This window comes from Clavelina lepadiformis, chromosome 6 (genome assembly GCF_947623445.1).
Source record: "Clavelina lepadiformis chromosome 6, kaClaLepa1.1, whole genome shotgun sequence".
Classification (NCBI taxonomy): Eukaryota; Metazoa; Chordata; class Ascidiacea; order Aplousobranchia; family Clavelinidae; genus Clavelina; species Clavelina lepadiformis.
The window spans coordinates 7678779-7695975 of record NC_135245.1 but is presented as its reverse complement, the minus strand read 5'-3'; the positions used below and the strand labels follow the sequence as shown (position 1 = coordinate 7695975).

Below are 17197 nucleotides of genomic sequence, written 5' to 3'. Positions count from 1 at the left end.
CGCAAGGTAAATATTTTGTAAATGTGAATTAATATGACTTGTTTGTGGCCTAATTGGTTTGGTTCGACCAACGATATAAAGAACATGATGGGAAACTACCTCCTCCTCGTTTGTTTCTTTTTTATGAGAAGAGAAGGTTTTGTTTCGCCCGCGTCACGCATGGTTGCGGACACTTACTCACTCACACTACGCCAGTCGTGGCGAAAAGTTATACGCATTTGCATGGTTCGTTTATCGATTACTGAGAAGTGAGGTTGCTGTTTATGTTGTTTTGACGATTCAAACGTGTGTAGCCTATCAGTTGCCAACATGTCGTCTGCACCAGCACTTACTGCTGAATATTTAATTGAAATCGTTGTCGACGATGAAGAGTGTATAATCAAGGATCTGAGTTGTTGACAACGTTTAGTATAAATAGCATATCTAGAATTCTTAATATTTTTGGCCCGAATGCAGATCGATGCAAATCACTTGAAGCCACAAGAAAAATGTTTGATCTTTTTCTCAGGTATATATTTTTATGATTCAGCTTAACATTTAATGTGATAAGATATTAATGTTGTATTATACTGATATTGAATGGTGTGGTATTATGTTCCAACTTTCTGAAATCAATTGCAATAAGTTGGATTGTTTACTCTAGGAAAATACACGCAGAAAATACAACAGAATTGCCATCAAGTAACCTCACTCCTGATGAAATTAGTATTCTCGAATATGTTGGAGGATATATTCTGCGTAAACTGAAACGCAATTTTAATTTGTATGTTACACATTTGTACACGTTTTGTCTTTAAATAAAGGTGGTGAGTCCACCCTAGGTGTGAATTCAAATGCAACAAAATGTTTATAATGTAACAAAGGCTTTGTTTGACTTGAATGCTGGATGATGTAATAATGCTTGCTATCTAGTTTTGATAGCAGGAGCTAGACTTGTAAACATTCAATTTATTTTCTTATCGCTGCAGTTAAAAGAAAAGCGATTACACGGTTCGAAAGATGGTTGTCCTGCCGTGTCAGAAATGTTTTAGTTGTCAAAATTGACCCATCGTACGTCGAGTAATTGTACAAATTTCAGGCTAATTTTAGTACTGGTTTTGCAAGCGTGCATGTGCATGAGCTTGTCCTCTCGGTATGACAAAATTTTGCTTTCTAATACTTCTGCCCATGCTTCTTTTTTTTGATACAAATTTTTTTGTTTGGTGCACTAAACAAATTGTGCTGAGGTAGACAGTTGTTGCATTCAGGCATGCAACTGTGGCGTTTAGATATAATCAAATTAAACAAGTTCTATAATTGGCATTTGTTAAGCAATTTTTGTGTTTCCAGTTAAATTCTAAACAAATTTGAAATGTATTGTTCCTAGTTTAATCCTTATTCAATCTTAGTTACAAATCGACATGTGACGTAGTAGTGTGTCAAGTGGTTTTCTGTACCCGATGTAAATCGATTTTAATTCTTTGTGATGAAAGCTTAGAATGTAACATGGACAAGTAGATACGTGTCATTGTATGGCTAGTTTGGCCCTCGCCCATTGGTCAAAATATGGGAGTATAAAACCTAGTGTTTGGTCTAAATCTCTCTCTTGTCTTTTGTCGCTCTTAGCTATTTCTTCTGTTCTGCTGAATTGAAGTTATTGCTGAATTATTCGGAATTGGAATCATTACTGAATTCGAGTTATAACTTTGTTTAAATGTGGAAAGATGGTGTTAATGTTTCTAATTTGATACAACCTATTCGGACAATATAACAATTAGACTTTATGAAGTTGGTGTTGATTTGAAGAAACATTATAGAAACAGCAAACGCAACGGAGTCAAAGACAATTGTCTATAGGAGTCTAGCACTAAGACTAATAGTCTTGGCTTTAGGCCAAACTAAAAGCAATCCACACCACAATCCCCACACAACATATACGTGGCATTTAAATATTGCAGTCTCAATCTGCAAGCATACCTGTAGATCTTTAGGCCTAGTTTCACCGAGTTTTAAAAATTTCGCACCATTGTAAACTTCAAAGTTAACCAAATTCAGCTAGGCCTATAGGCTATACTGATATAACGCTTCCAAAGGTCACCTTCCCCTAATCATAGTTCTTTCTCCGTAAGGCTACACTAAGTCCAAGGCTCAACCAAAGTCAAACGTGTGAAACGGATGTGACCGCACTGAAGCGTAACGAGGGCGAAATAAAAACGGTACTTCCCCTAGCAGTTTCCTATCATGTTCTTTATATCGTTGGTTCGACGAAACTTGAACGAAAAACGAGTCGTCATTCCAGATGAAAGTTCACAGATTTTATTTGGTTCAACCGTTGGCTACTAATTAAGTTACATTCGGTTGTAGTAAGATACGTTTCATATCGGAAATTCGTGGTCATTATATAATTACAAGAGGCAAAGAATTAATTGAGTGTAATGGTAGGAATGTGCAGCAAGTTACTTTGACTATGACATGGAACGTTCAAATATAGCAGTATAGGACGTTCTGGATATACTTTCTTTTACGTGAAACATGCGCTCACTTTTTTTTTGAAACCTGCGATAGTAGTGACGTGGAGGAAATGCAACCTACAAAACATCCTGCTACCTTAAATATAGATGTCAAAGTTAAATTAAAAAAACAGCTTGATGAAATCGACAGCGTTGCAAGACTCGTTTTGGCGAATTTAGTGGATGTGTTGCCATGTTTTGTTTGTCAGTATTGGATGATTGATTAATTAAGAGGCATTTTTAATTAAACAGTGTTATTTTTGTTGTACATTGTGGCCTCAGCTCTAGGTAGTCTGACCCTAATCCTCAGAAATTATATAGTTTTAGGTCTATTTGGCTTTCAGCTTTTCAATAATGTTCATAAATGCAAACTTCTAGGTCTTACCTAAACCATGGATACTGTGCAACATTATAGATTTTCGTGTTTTTAATGGCAGTGTGTTCAAGACCGTTTAACTCTAGGCTAAGGCATAAACAGCGGCCACAAAGATATACACCAAGTTCTTCCCATATAAAGTAAGCAAAAATATGCCGTGTGCTATTTTCCAATCATTTACTGAAAAAGCGTAGTTACTGCAAACGTAAATCATTTCCAAATCTTACAAAAGCATTAGCGTAAAAACATTTAAGTCACAAAAGATAGCAGTATAAAAGAAATGTAGTGAGTTTAAGTACATTAAGTCGACTCTTCGCTTTCATCAGACCAAGGTGGAGGACTATACTTCTTCATCTCTCGTCTTGGTTTCTGCACGGCAGACTTCATAATTCCTCTACCGGAATCCATTGGCGAAGAATTTCTGTTACTATCAGTACCCAGCCTTTTATGAATTTCGCTTTGTTTACTGTTCGACATCTTTTCGTCATGAAAGTCTTCCCTATGGAAAAATGGCTGATCATCCACGCAATTCCTTTTTGATCCAAGCCGACTGCGAAGATCTTTGGATAAACGGTTCAATACGTTTCCATGGGAACTTTCCCTGCAAATAGAATTAAAAATAGCTTACTGTAGGGCGTGGGCTATAATGATAAAAATAAGCTTTCAACAACCTTCCATAGCTGTACGTTCCAGTTAGGTCTTACTCTTACCGTTAGGATAGGCAAATTTTACCTGGAGTATCCATCACCATATCTTCGTTTTCCCAAACGTGAGTGAATGCGTTTGTTCGTAGTTGTTATACTAATCCCACCTCTGCAAATGTGAAATATTTACTTGTTTAGGATGTTACCTTCATCATACTACATTTAGTTGCCTGAAAATTGATTATGTTGTGATCAGTGAAAATATTACTAACACTTAACAGAAAATACTATATTACTGCTACCATTTTTTTGAAAACAAGCACCGGCTGCAACACACCTTACTGATTTTTCAATCCTAGAAATCCTGTCAGCTATCATACTACCATATTTCTTATTGCTATCATCACTTTCTTCACCAGATGACTTATCTGAGTTATTCAGGTCTTCAGCTATAATATGCAAAACATCAAGACTAATCAGATAGATAAGCAAATATTAAATAGAAGAGAGTTATTTAAACTGTTAGGAAATACTGGAAACAAAAAAGTTCAAATTTTAAACACAACGTGTAATTTCATCTTAATTATGTAAGTTACTTTTGACAGTTCTGCAAAGTTGCATGACAGTTTTTGGCTTTTAAATTTTGCAACATATATGTTTTACCAGTTGAATACAAAAGGTGATCATCTTCTTTTTGAATCTTTGTCTTTTTCTGTTCTCTCTGACTGGAATTTTTAGTAGATTCTTCAGCAGTCCGTTTCGTATAATATTCTTCAGAATATTGTTTACTTGTAGGAACATTCATACTTTTCAGCTCATTCATAGCTTTTTTCATTTGATATCTATGAAAAAAGCATTATTTCTGTAATTAAACTGTTTGAAAAGGATTTGTAGAAAGTTAATAGTTACAACGGAAGTAATACTGACAATCTCTTTAACTGTGTAAACTGCAAACACAAACATCTTACACTTTGATTTTCAGCAGTAAAAAACTTCACTAAAAAAACCTCAATTATTAAAGAATGATGAGAACAAGTCGTCGCCAATAAAAAAAACTGTTGTAAGTCAAAAAATTTTCAAAATCGTTATTTTCCATTTTTGTACTTTTGAAGTTGTTCCGCGTTTTTTTGAAAAGTGTCGTAGCTCTAGCTCCTTTAGTCTTTGAGATATGAATTTCTTAAAAGTGTAGTACAACCATTTCATGTTTCTTAAAAGTGTTGTATATCCCCATATACGACAGTTTTGAGATTTTTTATTTGCTCTTTATAGAGTTTCGACAGTTTTTTGAATTATCATGGTTTCAATGCTTCCTTGGAAATCTTAACAGGCGCGGTATTGAAACAACAGCTTGTAGTTGTAACATCAATGTTATAGTCCGGTACAGCTACTTGTTTAGGCTTATATAGTACTGGTAAGATGGGAGGAGATTTTGCGTGGTTACTTGATAAGTCAGCTTACCAAAGACAACAGCAAGTAGGGAACAAACATAAACAGTATAGCCCAAAAGTTGCAGGACAGGTAGCCTAGAATTATACTGCAACCACTGACCAAGTTGATGATGTGACTTGTTTACTGGATAAATTAAATCAAATAGATCTTGGTAGACTTTCCACGTAGGCTATAAAAACCAACAACCACAGCTTTAACAGCACTCTAGCAAGCTCAGAAAGCTGCAGACTAATCGTTCAATCAATACAGGTACCATGCCACGAAGAAAAACTGCTGAACAAGTTGCAGAAAGATTATTACACTGGTCTACACAAAATTTCAGGTTTGGGTTTTGACAACTCATTTTAGCTAATTTTGGGGCGCTGAATCCGAAAATGAACTCAGATTTTTTCTATCACATCACGTTTTTGAGATATGAAATATCCCTAATTTTTGAAAAAAATCAATTTTTGCCCCCCCTCTGTTGTCAAAACAAGGAATTCTGATGCAATAAACACTGTTTTACCTGCAATAATCTAGCTTTAATTAGCAAACAAGCATTCTATATTATATTCACACAAATTTGCGTTGTCTTTATTAAAATTTCATGTTTGGGAATAAAAAATAGGCATACAAAAGAGCAACCATAATAACATCAAACGCTACATTATGCTGACGAACCTGTCGATAGGACAGTGACAAGGTATTATCTGAATTATAGCCTACAGTTCACACAATATGCACATAGACAACGGAGTGCAGAATTTCTGAAGACACACACAGAAATAGCAAAGTGCCAAAATAAAGATTGACTCAAAGGGTCTTGGGCAGGGCGAGTTCAGAAACAGTCAACAAAAGAGCTTTCATAAAATATGAACTCTTCACTTATAAGCTTAAAAATGCTCTTTTGAGGGACTTTCTTTTATGAGCAGCATCTGGAATTTCTCTTTTCAAACTCCAGCAATAGTCGGCCATCATATGACAATCCCACCGACCTTGATAACGTTCCTCCATAATTTTAATATCCTGGTGGAAACGTTCACCCTGTTTTTCACTAACTTTCCCAAGGTTTTCTGGAAACTCATCCGCATGGCTCTTCAAGTAGTGAACTTTGATGCTCATCTTGCATCCCAAATCTTCAAAACTAAGCAGTAGCTCCCTTAAGAGATCTTTATAATTTTCTGCTTTTCTGTTTCCCAAAAAATTTCTCACAACAGCACCGAAAGCATTCCAAGCTCTAGCCTCGAATGGCAACATTCATTTTACAAAATTTTCATCCTTTAACAATTGCCTGATTTGTGGTCCATTGAAAATCCCAGCTCTTTTTTTCTCTTCACTGAGACCAGGAAAAGCATAACATATATACTTAAAACACTCTCCTTCATGATCCAAAGCTTTTACATATTGTTTCATGAGACCAAGTTTGATGTGAAGAGGAGGCAAGAGGATCTTTTTGATATCAACTAACTGATCACGTATGATATTTTTGTCTCCAGGTGTCAAGGTAAGCCTTGGAGGCCACTCTTCTTTCTTCCAGTGCTGATCCTTGGCCCTGCTGTCCCAGTAGCATAGGAAACATGGGTATTTGGTGTAGCCACTTTGTTGCCCCAGCAAAAAGTTCACCATTTTTAAATCTACACAGATATGGAATATGGAAGCAGTTCTTCTCGTTTGCGAAAAAATGTCACGCTTGTACCAGCTTTGAGAAGTTTCCTTTCCTGTAGCCTTGATGCCAATAACTCCGCCGATTGCTTAGGCAAATACAAATCTCTCACTAAATCATTTAATTCCATCTGATTAAACTGGGAAGGCTTGTCTGACAGATCCTCGAGTGCTGGTTGAAAAATTTCACTTTCTCCTTCACTAAACGATGCTTCTGAAGAAGAAATAGCCTCTTCGTGTAGTTCTGGAAGTGATATAAATACTGGCAGTGGCTTTTCATCACTGTGAGGAACTGGCCGCAATGCTGAATCCAGATTTGGATATTTCAAACGATGTTTACTCTTTTTGTTATACCCTTTCACACTAACAAGACAAAAATAACAATCGTCAACATGATTTCGTTGCTCTCGCCAAATCATGGGTATTCCAAATTTCATTTGTGAACCTTTTCCTAATATCTCTATGTTTGAAAGTTTATAGCTGTCAGAAAATAATTATATTTGACATTTTACTGTAAAAAGGGTAAAATTGGTCAATTTCATAAAATAATGACACCGATAGAAAGAAAACTTGATGTGATAGAGAAAATCTGAGTTCATTTTCGGATTCAGCGCCCCAAAATTAGCTACAATCAGTTGTCAAAACCCAAACCTGAAAAAAAAAGTTGAAATTTGTAGACCAGTGTTATTGTACAGCAGTGATTCTAAAGACGAAACTGAGAAAAACGAAAAACATGATAAGATTCAGTTATCAGAATCGGAAGAAGAATAACCACATGGACCCCTGAACGGCGAATATTCTAATCGCGATGATGTTGATGTCACTGATCATCAAAAGCGTGAAAGAGAGCGGAAACGAGAATTCACGCAACCCGAAAACAAATCCAGAAGAAACTCAGGGTTGTTCTACGAAGGTAAAAGGAGAATTGTTCCAGTGAAATTAATGAAAGGTAGTTGCAACTGCAAACACTTAAGATCCTATTCGAAAATATCAGAAGACGATTAAGAGAGGTCCTATTTACCTTGTATTGGTAACTTGGAAATATCGATCAGCAAAGACAATACACTATCAATACGGTGAAGAGTAATGTACGCAATATAAAACAATATCAGCAGGTTCAACCTCTAGGAGAAATACTACGCTAATTATTACTTCAGTCTTGAAAACGTTGAAGTTGAAGTGTATAAATAATTTTTTTGAATACTCTTTCTATCAGTGAAAGAACTATGACAACAGCATTGCAAAAAAATTGGTAATGGACTAATGGTATTATAGAGAACGATCTTTGTGGTAAAGCGAAAAAAGGTACTGAGGAACCAACTAACCGCAAACAAGAAGCGAAGGACCATATTCTTTCTTTTCCCCTTAAGCCAAGCAACTACTGCAGAGCTACCAGCAACTTACTGTACTTGCCTTCTGACCTGATGTTGGCTAAAATGTATACAGAACTCAATGCCAGAAACACCACAAATCACCTTTCAGCTATTCAACTTATCGTCAGGTGTTTCAATCCATGAATCTTGCCTTTTACACCCCGAAAAAGGATAGATGTGAAACTTGTGATAGATATCGAAATTTGAATTCTATGGAACAGGAGGAAGAACATGATGCATTTCAAAAACATCGACGACGTGCTGAAAAAATTTGAGAAATAAAAGGAAATTTGAAACAGGAAAAAGACAAAAGAAAAATCACGGCAGTTTTTGATTCAGAAAGCGTTACCTACTCCAAAATCCGAAGTTTCTTTATTCTACTATGCAAGAAAGCTCTCCACATTTTACGTTTCAGTAAGTGACTTGACAAATGATGAAGTAACCAGTTTTGTTTGGAATAAGTCTGTTTCTGGTAGAGGCAGTAATGAAATGGGAAGTTACTTGCTACATATGCTACAAAAATGGGACGACAACTCTGCTAAGGAAGTAAATTTTTTTAGTGATGCCTGTCCTGGGCAAAATCGGAACTGGAATATTTTGGCTTCATTTAGAAGTTTTCCAGCCTATCAGGCAAAATGCATTCTTCACATCAATCACTACTATTTTGGATCTGATCACAGTCAAAATGAAAATCACTGTGTTCATTCGATAATTGAACGAGCTGCAAAAAGAGTGGAAATGTTTGTTCCAGAACAGTGGTACATGCTTATCAAACGTGCACCTAAGAAGCAGAAATACATAGTTGTGGAACTAAACAATTCCAAAATTTTTAACATTGAAAATGTCTTTCAAGAGGCATTTGCAAATAAAGGCCAATGCAAGATTTCAAAAATACAGGTTATTAAATATGAAGCAGGGAATATATGCTACAACAATTCGCCCCTTAAAAAAGAGACTTGTCCACTGGATGCTCGTTTCAAAAGGATGCCCGAACTGAAGCTGAAGTTGCTAAACAAAGAAGGTGGGAGAGCTGTCACTAAAAGTAAGAAGGGAGATCTGCTAAGGTTATGTGAAAAGCTGGTCATACCAAGACCTTATCATCCCTTTTATCAGAGCTTAAAAGTGTCGGAAGAAAATGTTTGTTACTTTCTGTTTGTGTGGAGCATTTCAAAGTTGCACCTCCCAGGTTTTCCAAGGAAGTAGTTAGTTAGTGGTTGAAACTACTTCACCAAACATAAAAAATAGAAGAATTCAATTATGAAAAGCTGTCGTAACTCCATGTAGCACTACTTTAACAAAGAATAAACAAAGCTTAAAATAAGTATTGAGAAATTTAACTCGTACGATTACTTCTAGTGGTCAGTAGTTAATAACAAATTATGTTAACACTGTTCCGTTTCATTAACAAACACACAAGGTGTGAAAACTTTTAAAACAAAAAACATTAAAATGCATTTTTCTCAAAACCATGATTTTGGACTTACGAGTTACGACAGGTTTTGTTATTAGCGACGAAGTCATACTCTATTGCAGGGGTGGGCAACATACGGCCCGCGGGCCGGACCCGGCCCGCGACGGGATTTTGAGCGGCCCGCAGACAGTTCAGCAGTTCAGTTTTGACTTCAGCAGCTATTGAAGTACATTATTTGTTAATAAATTCATTAAATACTGTTTTCGGTCTCTATGCTTTAAACTTAAAGTTTACATTAAATACGATTTATTCCTTGCATAGGTGGATAAATACACGATTAATGTATCGATTCAGGAATCCGGCCCGCCAAGTAGTTTATTTTCTCATATCAGGCCCGCCGACCAAAAAAGTTGCCCGCCCCTGCTCTATTGGTAACTATACTCAAACATGTAACCTGAACATAAGTTTCGATCTGCTTGAATAAAAAGTTATCATAGCATTTAACTTTCCCCAGTCAGCAAACACCAAACTGGTATACGTTCCATGGCACTCTGACACTACTGCTTTAGAAAACCTTTCTATGATACATTCAAAATTATATGTCTTGTGACTTGAAAGCGATATAATCACGCTGCCACAGTAATTAGATTGATGTTCCCTGAAGGTTTTAGACTCAATACATTAAGACTTACCTTTCATCTGCATCGATATTGTTAAAAGTTTCATGAATTCACTGAAAAAAAAATCCTATTTTATCATGTTGTACTTGCCTTTTCCGATATGTAGAACTTAGCAAGCCTTTAGCCCCTCCATAGTGTGGATTACCATGCTTCATATAATACTTGCTCTTTTTCGCAGCAAATAGTTCCTTCTTATCAGTAACTAGAGCAAAACGAACTTGAAGAACAGATTTATGATTGCTTTTAGAAATTGCCTCTCTGCATTTTCGAAGTGGATTAATTGGCAAATTTGATCCATCACCTTCAGATGTATCCAAATTGGTAGCTTGCTTCTTATCTATGTTCTTCTGAGAAATTTGGAAATATCATTACAATAAATATCTCTCCTGTCCAACGTATTGCAAATTGCCAAAAAATCAAAATCGAGGTAACTTTTGATGTTCAATTATTTTTTTATCGTATGGAGACTTTAGCCTGATTATGAAGAAACTTAATCCTGCTGGTGAAGTCTTGGATTAAGTGATTATGAAACCAATCTTCAGGCCCAACACTAACCCGATCGATGATCACACGTTATAAGAGAAACATGTCTTAGTAACTTTTTCTCACCTTGGGCGCTTCCTCTTCAACTTCCATTTCTGCAAAAGCATAAAATATCATAATAAAGCAAAAAGCATTATCAAAATGCAGTAGAAGCTAAATAACAAATGCAATATCAAATGAATGAAAACAAGTACATTGTACATAAAAATAATTAAAAACAGAGAGGGCAAAATTATTGTGATTAGTTGCATTCAAACTGATAGCCTAATGCAGTGTTCTTCCACCTTATTTACTGTGTTACACCTTTCTAATGATAAACAGCTCAGCAACTAAAGAAACTAGATAATATAAACTTTGTAAAATTGTAAATGATGAATTTCTTCTTATGTTTCTATTTACAAATCATTTAAATTATATATCAGTGTTTGTATTTGGATACAGTTTTACTGAAATAACTCACAGGAATTCAAGAAATAAGGCCATTTAAATATTTTGAAATGTTTTTTGTGCATATTGAGGACTGGGGATCACCACACTTTTTGTAGTATAGCATTTTGTAAAAAGTCTTACCTTCAGTTTCCTCCATTAGATCAAGGTCATCATCAAAGGAGGGGCTTGAAGTAGCTAACAACAAACACAAAAACTGAAATGCAGCAATACAAGTGCCTCAGAAATGTAAAAATGCACTTCAAAAAGACTGTTGACAATATCAATGTGTATGTTACATCCAACTAAGAATAAGACGCCCACTTTTTTCATGTATATCATGTTTAAGTTTTTTCCCCTTTGCTTCTTCATAAGGCTCTGCAACCTTTTCCATTGCCATTGCAGCCAAAAAGCTTTCACTCCAGACAACATTGCAAGAAGTATCGTTAACCCATTCAATAAACCTTGGAGTAGTTTTGCCAAAGTACCTAAGCAACACAGAGTTGAAAATTAATTGTTAAAAGTTCTATATCAATACGACTGTGCTCCAAGTTTTCCATGAAATGTTTATCTTACCCAAATATTTCTGCTGTACTTAAAGCATCCACTCCAATTAAATGCAAAGCTTCTGGTCGGATGTGATTCTCATCATCATCTAAAACAAAAGAAATTCGTAATAATTTTACATGTATGGAAATAATTCAGACAAGTTACCATTTTGTACTATGGAAGACAACGATTTGGCATATGTCCTTTCATGAAAACAGATACAAACATGAACCTGAAAGAGATTTATTGAATTCCTCCAACTGAGCAAGATGAAATTTTGCTGCTTGTACTAACTCTTCAGATGTTGTATTTTCACTTTCATCAGTGTTAACCAAAGGAGATGCAAAACGCTTGGCACGTTCTTGTCTGCGAGATTTTGCTTCCTCAAATGATAGGCCCAATTCTGCAGCACCACCCATACTAGTATTCTCATATATTTTCTACAAAAAATAATATAATCATTGATACATAACCATTCTAAGAAAATGAAGTGTATGCATGAAAGTTCAAAGTGTTCAGAAAGTCTTTAGACAATTTGAAATATTACTGTACATATCAATATAAAATGTCTGAAAACTTTGTGGATACCATGTAGATTCTTGCACCTACATGATATTTAACTGAAAAAATTTATTAACCGATAAACGTTTTTAGTTACCAGTAACAATTGAGTCAAAATTTTGCGTTTATCAACATAAAAACTATTTTCCCTCATTCTGCATGGTATACTGTTTAGAAATTTTTATCTCAGAGTAGTTCCAAATGCATTTCATTATAATTTATCGATCCTGACATTGCCTACACCAGATTGGGATTAATATTGTTTAATAAATATTGTATAAAAATTTTATGTTTTTAAATACTTTCCTTGGGAAGCCAATGAAAAAGAAAAAATTTTACATGTAAGAAAACCATGTTATGTTCTAACTGCTGCATAGTAGATTTGAAAGTGCTAAAAAGACCACTGGAAATTTAAACAATCAAGGTTGTTTAAAATATCTGCTAATAAATCAATGCATTAACACAGAAGAAGTTTTCAAGCATTGTTTGGAATTGTGGCAATTATATAGATAGTAAAGCTCCATGGGCCCTGCAAATGACAATTGAGGTTCGGGGTGTCTGGAGACTGTGGACTAATGTTTACTGAAGTGTTTAATGTTTTCAATACTCGGACTCGATCAAGTATTGGTTAATACTCGATAAAGTCACACACGTTGGTCTTCGCGTGTAGATAAACTTCAACAATTTTTTTTAAATAACAAAATCGTTTAAGTAGTAAGTTAACAGGATTGCCATTTCATCACTGAAGCATCTTTAAAAACAAACAAGATTTGTCTGTTCGTTTCAGTAAGCTACGTTTTTTCAATGACATAACGTTCACACCTGTGGTTGCTGCGTATTTTCCTGTGCATACATGTTCGCTTTTGTGAAAACATACAAGCTATAATCGTTGGTTTCGCAAGGTAGGATCACGGCCATGTATTTAGTAATTAATTGAAAGTCGAAACAACAAATTCAGCAAGTTACCAAATACAGGATTTTGACAAAATATTCTTGCAAACGAAGTGTTTGTACGAAAGTATTTTTGGTTAATTGCACAACAAAATATTTGTTATCTTCACTATAAAATGTGTGCAGTTGGTGGTAAACAACATTGTTACGTTTTTTTACGAAACAATATCTAGATATGAGCTGTGAGATTTTCTTTTTAGGAGTTTTCTTTCCGTTGTTAAAGTTAGGCGGTTAGGAAAATGGTCACGCAAAAAGTTGTATCTAGTTATTTAGGGTTTGATTGAAGTTAGATTTAGACTGTAAAGAAGATTTAGTTAGATTACCAAGAAACAGTGAGAAATAGCTTGGAACACACCATTCTTTTTCAGTAAATAGTGGCAGTGAAAAAATATTGGCTGTTCTTTTGTGATAGGTTCAACTCAACTTTATGCAGCTAAAACTTCATAGTAAATAGTGGTTATGATGTTTTTTGCCTTAAAGTTAAGAAATACTGCACATAAAGAAAAAATTAACTTATATATATATTTTTTCGCCGTACATCACATAACTTGTAAAGCGTCGAGGCGGCAATAGTGCATGCTTTTTGCAAAAACAGTGTACAAAAGACATGCCTAGTTTGTATAGCAGTTGTGACATCTTGTGTTTATAGTTTGTTGATGCCTTAAAAACAATAAAAACGTGTGAAGATCTAAGTGCGGTATTTTATGCTTAAATTTAATAGAATGGGCAAAAGTAACCTAGGTGGCTTAAGCATTTTACGACATACATAATTTAATGTTGATGTCATGATCGAGTCCTGAATAATTTCGGTTTTGTCTCATCCCTAATGTTAACTTCTTTGCTACTATTATTTATATCGATATGTTAGCAGAAAAGCCTGTGCCAGGAAGTTTTAGACAAGAATGCATACTGATGACATGGCAAAACAAGATTGAAAGATTCGATACTAGTAGTAGTAGAGCTAGTAGTACTAAGAAAATTTTAGTTGCACAATAAGTTGTACAATAATGAATTATATTTTCTTCCAAAAAATTTATGATACAGTAGAATTTAACAAGTTGCCCCGCAAAGAGGAACAGAAAAGTGGCGACTTAGTTGAACTCGGACCAAGGCAAACAACTTATTATTCACTTATTTACACAGGCCTACACAAACTTGAAAGACTTTTATTTCTGCGAAAGCTGAACATTTGAAAACTAAAGAAGGATGTAGACAGGAAACAAATTCTTAGATCACTGTAAATAATGTAGTGCTCAATATATTAAGAGACTCTAGTGATCTTTGATTGCTTCGCCTTTGCCAAAGACTTGACCAATATGTAGCAACGATAAACTTATTAAAAACAATGGGTCCTTAATTGACATTGTGATGAACAATGAGGTTATGTCACATCAGCAATGATCGTAAACAACTACGTGCAAAAACTGTAGTTTAGCCCTAGATTGTTAAATGTTCGCACTATAATCATGCTGGAACTTTTTAGAAGTCTGACTAACTTAGGCAAATCATTTCACAAGTTTGGCAATTAGACGAAATAGGCAATGAGAAAATAGCCAAACTTAAAATACAAAAAACAATAGGCTCTTAGCTGGAACCAAGCAATAGGCAAATGCTTTGGTCAGTTATATAGTATTAACATCATAATGCTGTTTTTCTGTAGGATAGACAAAAGAGTTAAGTTTGCCCACAGAATATGTTTCACACCCCAACTGGCAACTAAATCCGCCAATACAATATTTGTAAATTACCACATAAATCAATCCCGTAACGAGTACTTCTGCGACTCTTTGTAGTGGAATAAATTCGCCAAATATTGCCTGTGAGAAGATTCAAAGCGAACACAAATACTAACAATGGCCAAGCCGAATACAATTATTACTTATACATTTATTGACTTCGATAAGAAATGATTAATCTAGTTTCCTAGCTAAGCTACAGTCAACATTTCTTGCTGAAGTGTACTTAATAAAGGATTTGGCTTTGCAAATTGACATTTGATCAATTACCTTTTAGTAACTACAGCACGTTACAAGGGAGAGTGGGCAAGTTTTTGAAGAAATTCTAATATTTGGTGGTAATACAAATAGATTCAAGATTCGTTTGGGTCGACTTTTATGATATTCGGATTTATACAAACCAGAATAATCATCCTCGCGGCACAAACTAATTCACTTCATGACCGGTATGGAAATTATACAAAGTACATTTTTTCTACAGTAAATTATGCATTAGATAACATCATACCTTGCGTAGAAGCAGAATTAAACAGTCTGCTGGTTAATGTAGTGATAGTTTGACTTACAATTACAGTCGAATCCGCTTAATTCGGACACCGGATAACCGCTTTATTCGGCCAAAATGCTCGGGAACGGAACAAAAGTAAAAATTGAACGTAAAAAAACTCCTGTTAATTCGGACAATTCTCCGCTTAATTCGGACACATGTTCGCAATTCCATCGTTAGGTTATGAAACTTATGACACAATAAACTGTACTTCGTTCGTTTTAAGACAAGATGCAATTGCATTATGAGCGATTATGGTGAAACAATGACGATCCATGCAGTAACAATCGACAATGAACTCATATAAGGCCGTGCCAGTTTCATAGTCGCTTTTACTTCGGTACAATCGCGTCCATCTTGTAAGACAAAATTGTACAGAAAAGTTTAGGACGAAAAGTGAAATTGCTCACTAAAGTAAACGAAGACGTTTTATGCGATCAGTGCCAGTTACTGCAGTATAGCGCAGCTGCAATTCATTTATTACGCAACAGTACAGTATTTTAAATGCGATTTTTGCCTTTACGCATGACCATGAAACGAACAATTGATTTTCCGCTTAATTCGGACAAAGCCGTTTCTCCGCTTAATTCGGCCAAAAGTGAGCGGAACCAAAGTGTCCGAATTAAGCGGATTTGACTGTAGTTGATTCGGATTGGATGATTAGAAAAACAATTATATCATTGTCAATGTCAGGCAAAGATTAATGTAGTTGGCAGTAAATGTGCTACAAAATTGGGCAGTGGTTTGTCGAAAAATTTGTCTGATTAATATAATTAAAGTGGCACGTATTGCAACCAGTTGTTATGCAAACAATTCTTTTTCACTTTTAATCTTGACTTGATAACATTTAACAAAGAGTTTAAATGAAAAATTGCCTCAGTGTAAAAGACAATTTTTTGCGGTAAACTTTTTGTGGCTACATTCGAAAAAATCTATTTTTTGTGATAATAATACTGAATATTATATGTTTAGTTGTGATACAGAGAAACTTTGTTTCGCACGCCAAACAACCAGAATTGACCAATGCGGGTACACAAAAATGTCTGGTTGCACTTGAAGTGCGCAATTACAACAAAATTGACTTGGATACAATCTTTCTATAAACTAAAAATTGAGTGCGCAAAAGTTCTGTCCCAGGCATTACGTGCAAAAACAAGCACCTAAAGTGTAGCTCACGGAAAATAATACTGAGCACACCCAAGCCGAACTTTGCAGTTTGGCCACAATATTACTGTAAAACAACGCCGTCTAAAATGACTGTAAAAAGTCAGCCTATAAAATCACTTGCAGACATGTAGTATGAGAATGACATAATTAAATCATAGAGTCTAGCTCAACATTAATTATATATCTGATAAAGTAATTTTTATACAATTTTGGTAATTTGTTTTTATGTACTGTAGTATATATATATATATATCATAGAGCTATACATGGTGGTTTTAGTAGTATAGTTAAAAATCTCCATCTTGTACTTTTCTGCTCAGTATTGGCAATATTACAAAAAGGTTGCCTTCATACCTTTCGTGGAAATTGGTTTAAACATGGCTTTATATCAGCAGAGGATTCACTGTTTTTTTCAGAGGGAATTTCCATCTGTTGAGAAGGTTTATCTGCTTCGTATTCAATCTCTGGAAGTGCGTTGCTATCATCTTCTTCATTTTCAACGGATATTGTAAGATTTGGTACAAGTGAATTTGTAGACCCAACTTCAACAACATCTACTTCTGCAGCCATCATTCGCAGTTTACGTCCTCTTATAATTACTAATACATTTTCATCACAATTCTGTCAAAGTTTTTCAGCTTAAAAATATGTAGG

General features: G+C 35.1%; 1 protein-coding gene and 1 long non-coding RNA gene across 3 annotated transcripts; one reads left to right on the top strand and one right to left on the bottom strand.

The window, feature by feature from the left end:
* The first annotated feature begins 397 nt into the window (after window positions 1-397).
* On the top strand, window positions 398-1337 carry LOC143463029 (uncharacterized). The gene is made up of 2 exons (XR_013118235.1): window positions 398-508; window positions 644-1337. It is a non-coding gene; the product is annotated as an uncharacterized LOC143463029 (long non-coding RNA).
* A 1561-nt stretch (window positions 1338-2898) lies between these two features.
* On the bottom strand, window positions 2899-17197 carry LOC143462321 (uncharacterized). 2 transcript variants are annotated; one of them, XM_076960437.1, is made up of 11 exons: window positions 16898-17197; window positions 11814-12021; window positions 11609-11687; window positions 11357-11520; window positions 11177-11230; window positions 10673-10701; window positions 10154-10407; window positions 4173-4351; window positions 3847-3958; window positions 3598-3678; window positions 2899-3466 (listed from the first exon to the last, which is right to left on the bottom strand). In XM_076960437.1, exons 1-11 carry the CDS (start codon window positions 17114-17116, stop codon window positions 3166-3168), a joined length of 1680 nt encoding a protein of 559 aa, XP_076816552.1. In that variant the 5' UTR covers window positions 17117-17197; the 3' UTR covers window positions 2899-3165. The 2 variants fall into 2 exon arrangements, with proteins under 2 accessions (XP_076816552.1, XP_076816551.1); XM_076960436.1 differs by having other exon boundaries at window positions 10154-10410; window positions 16898-17196.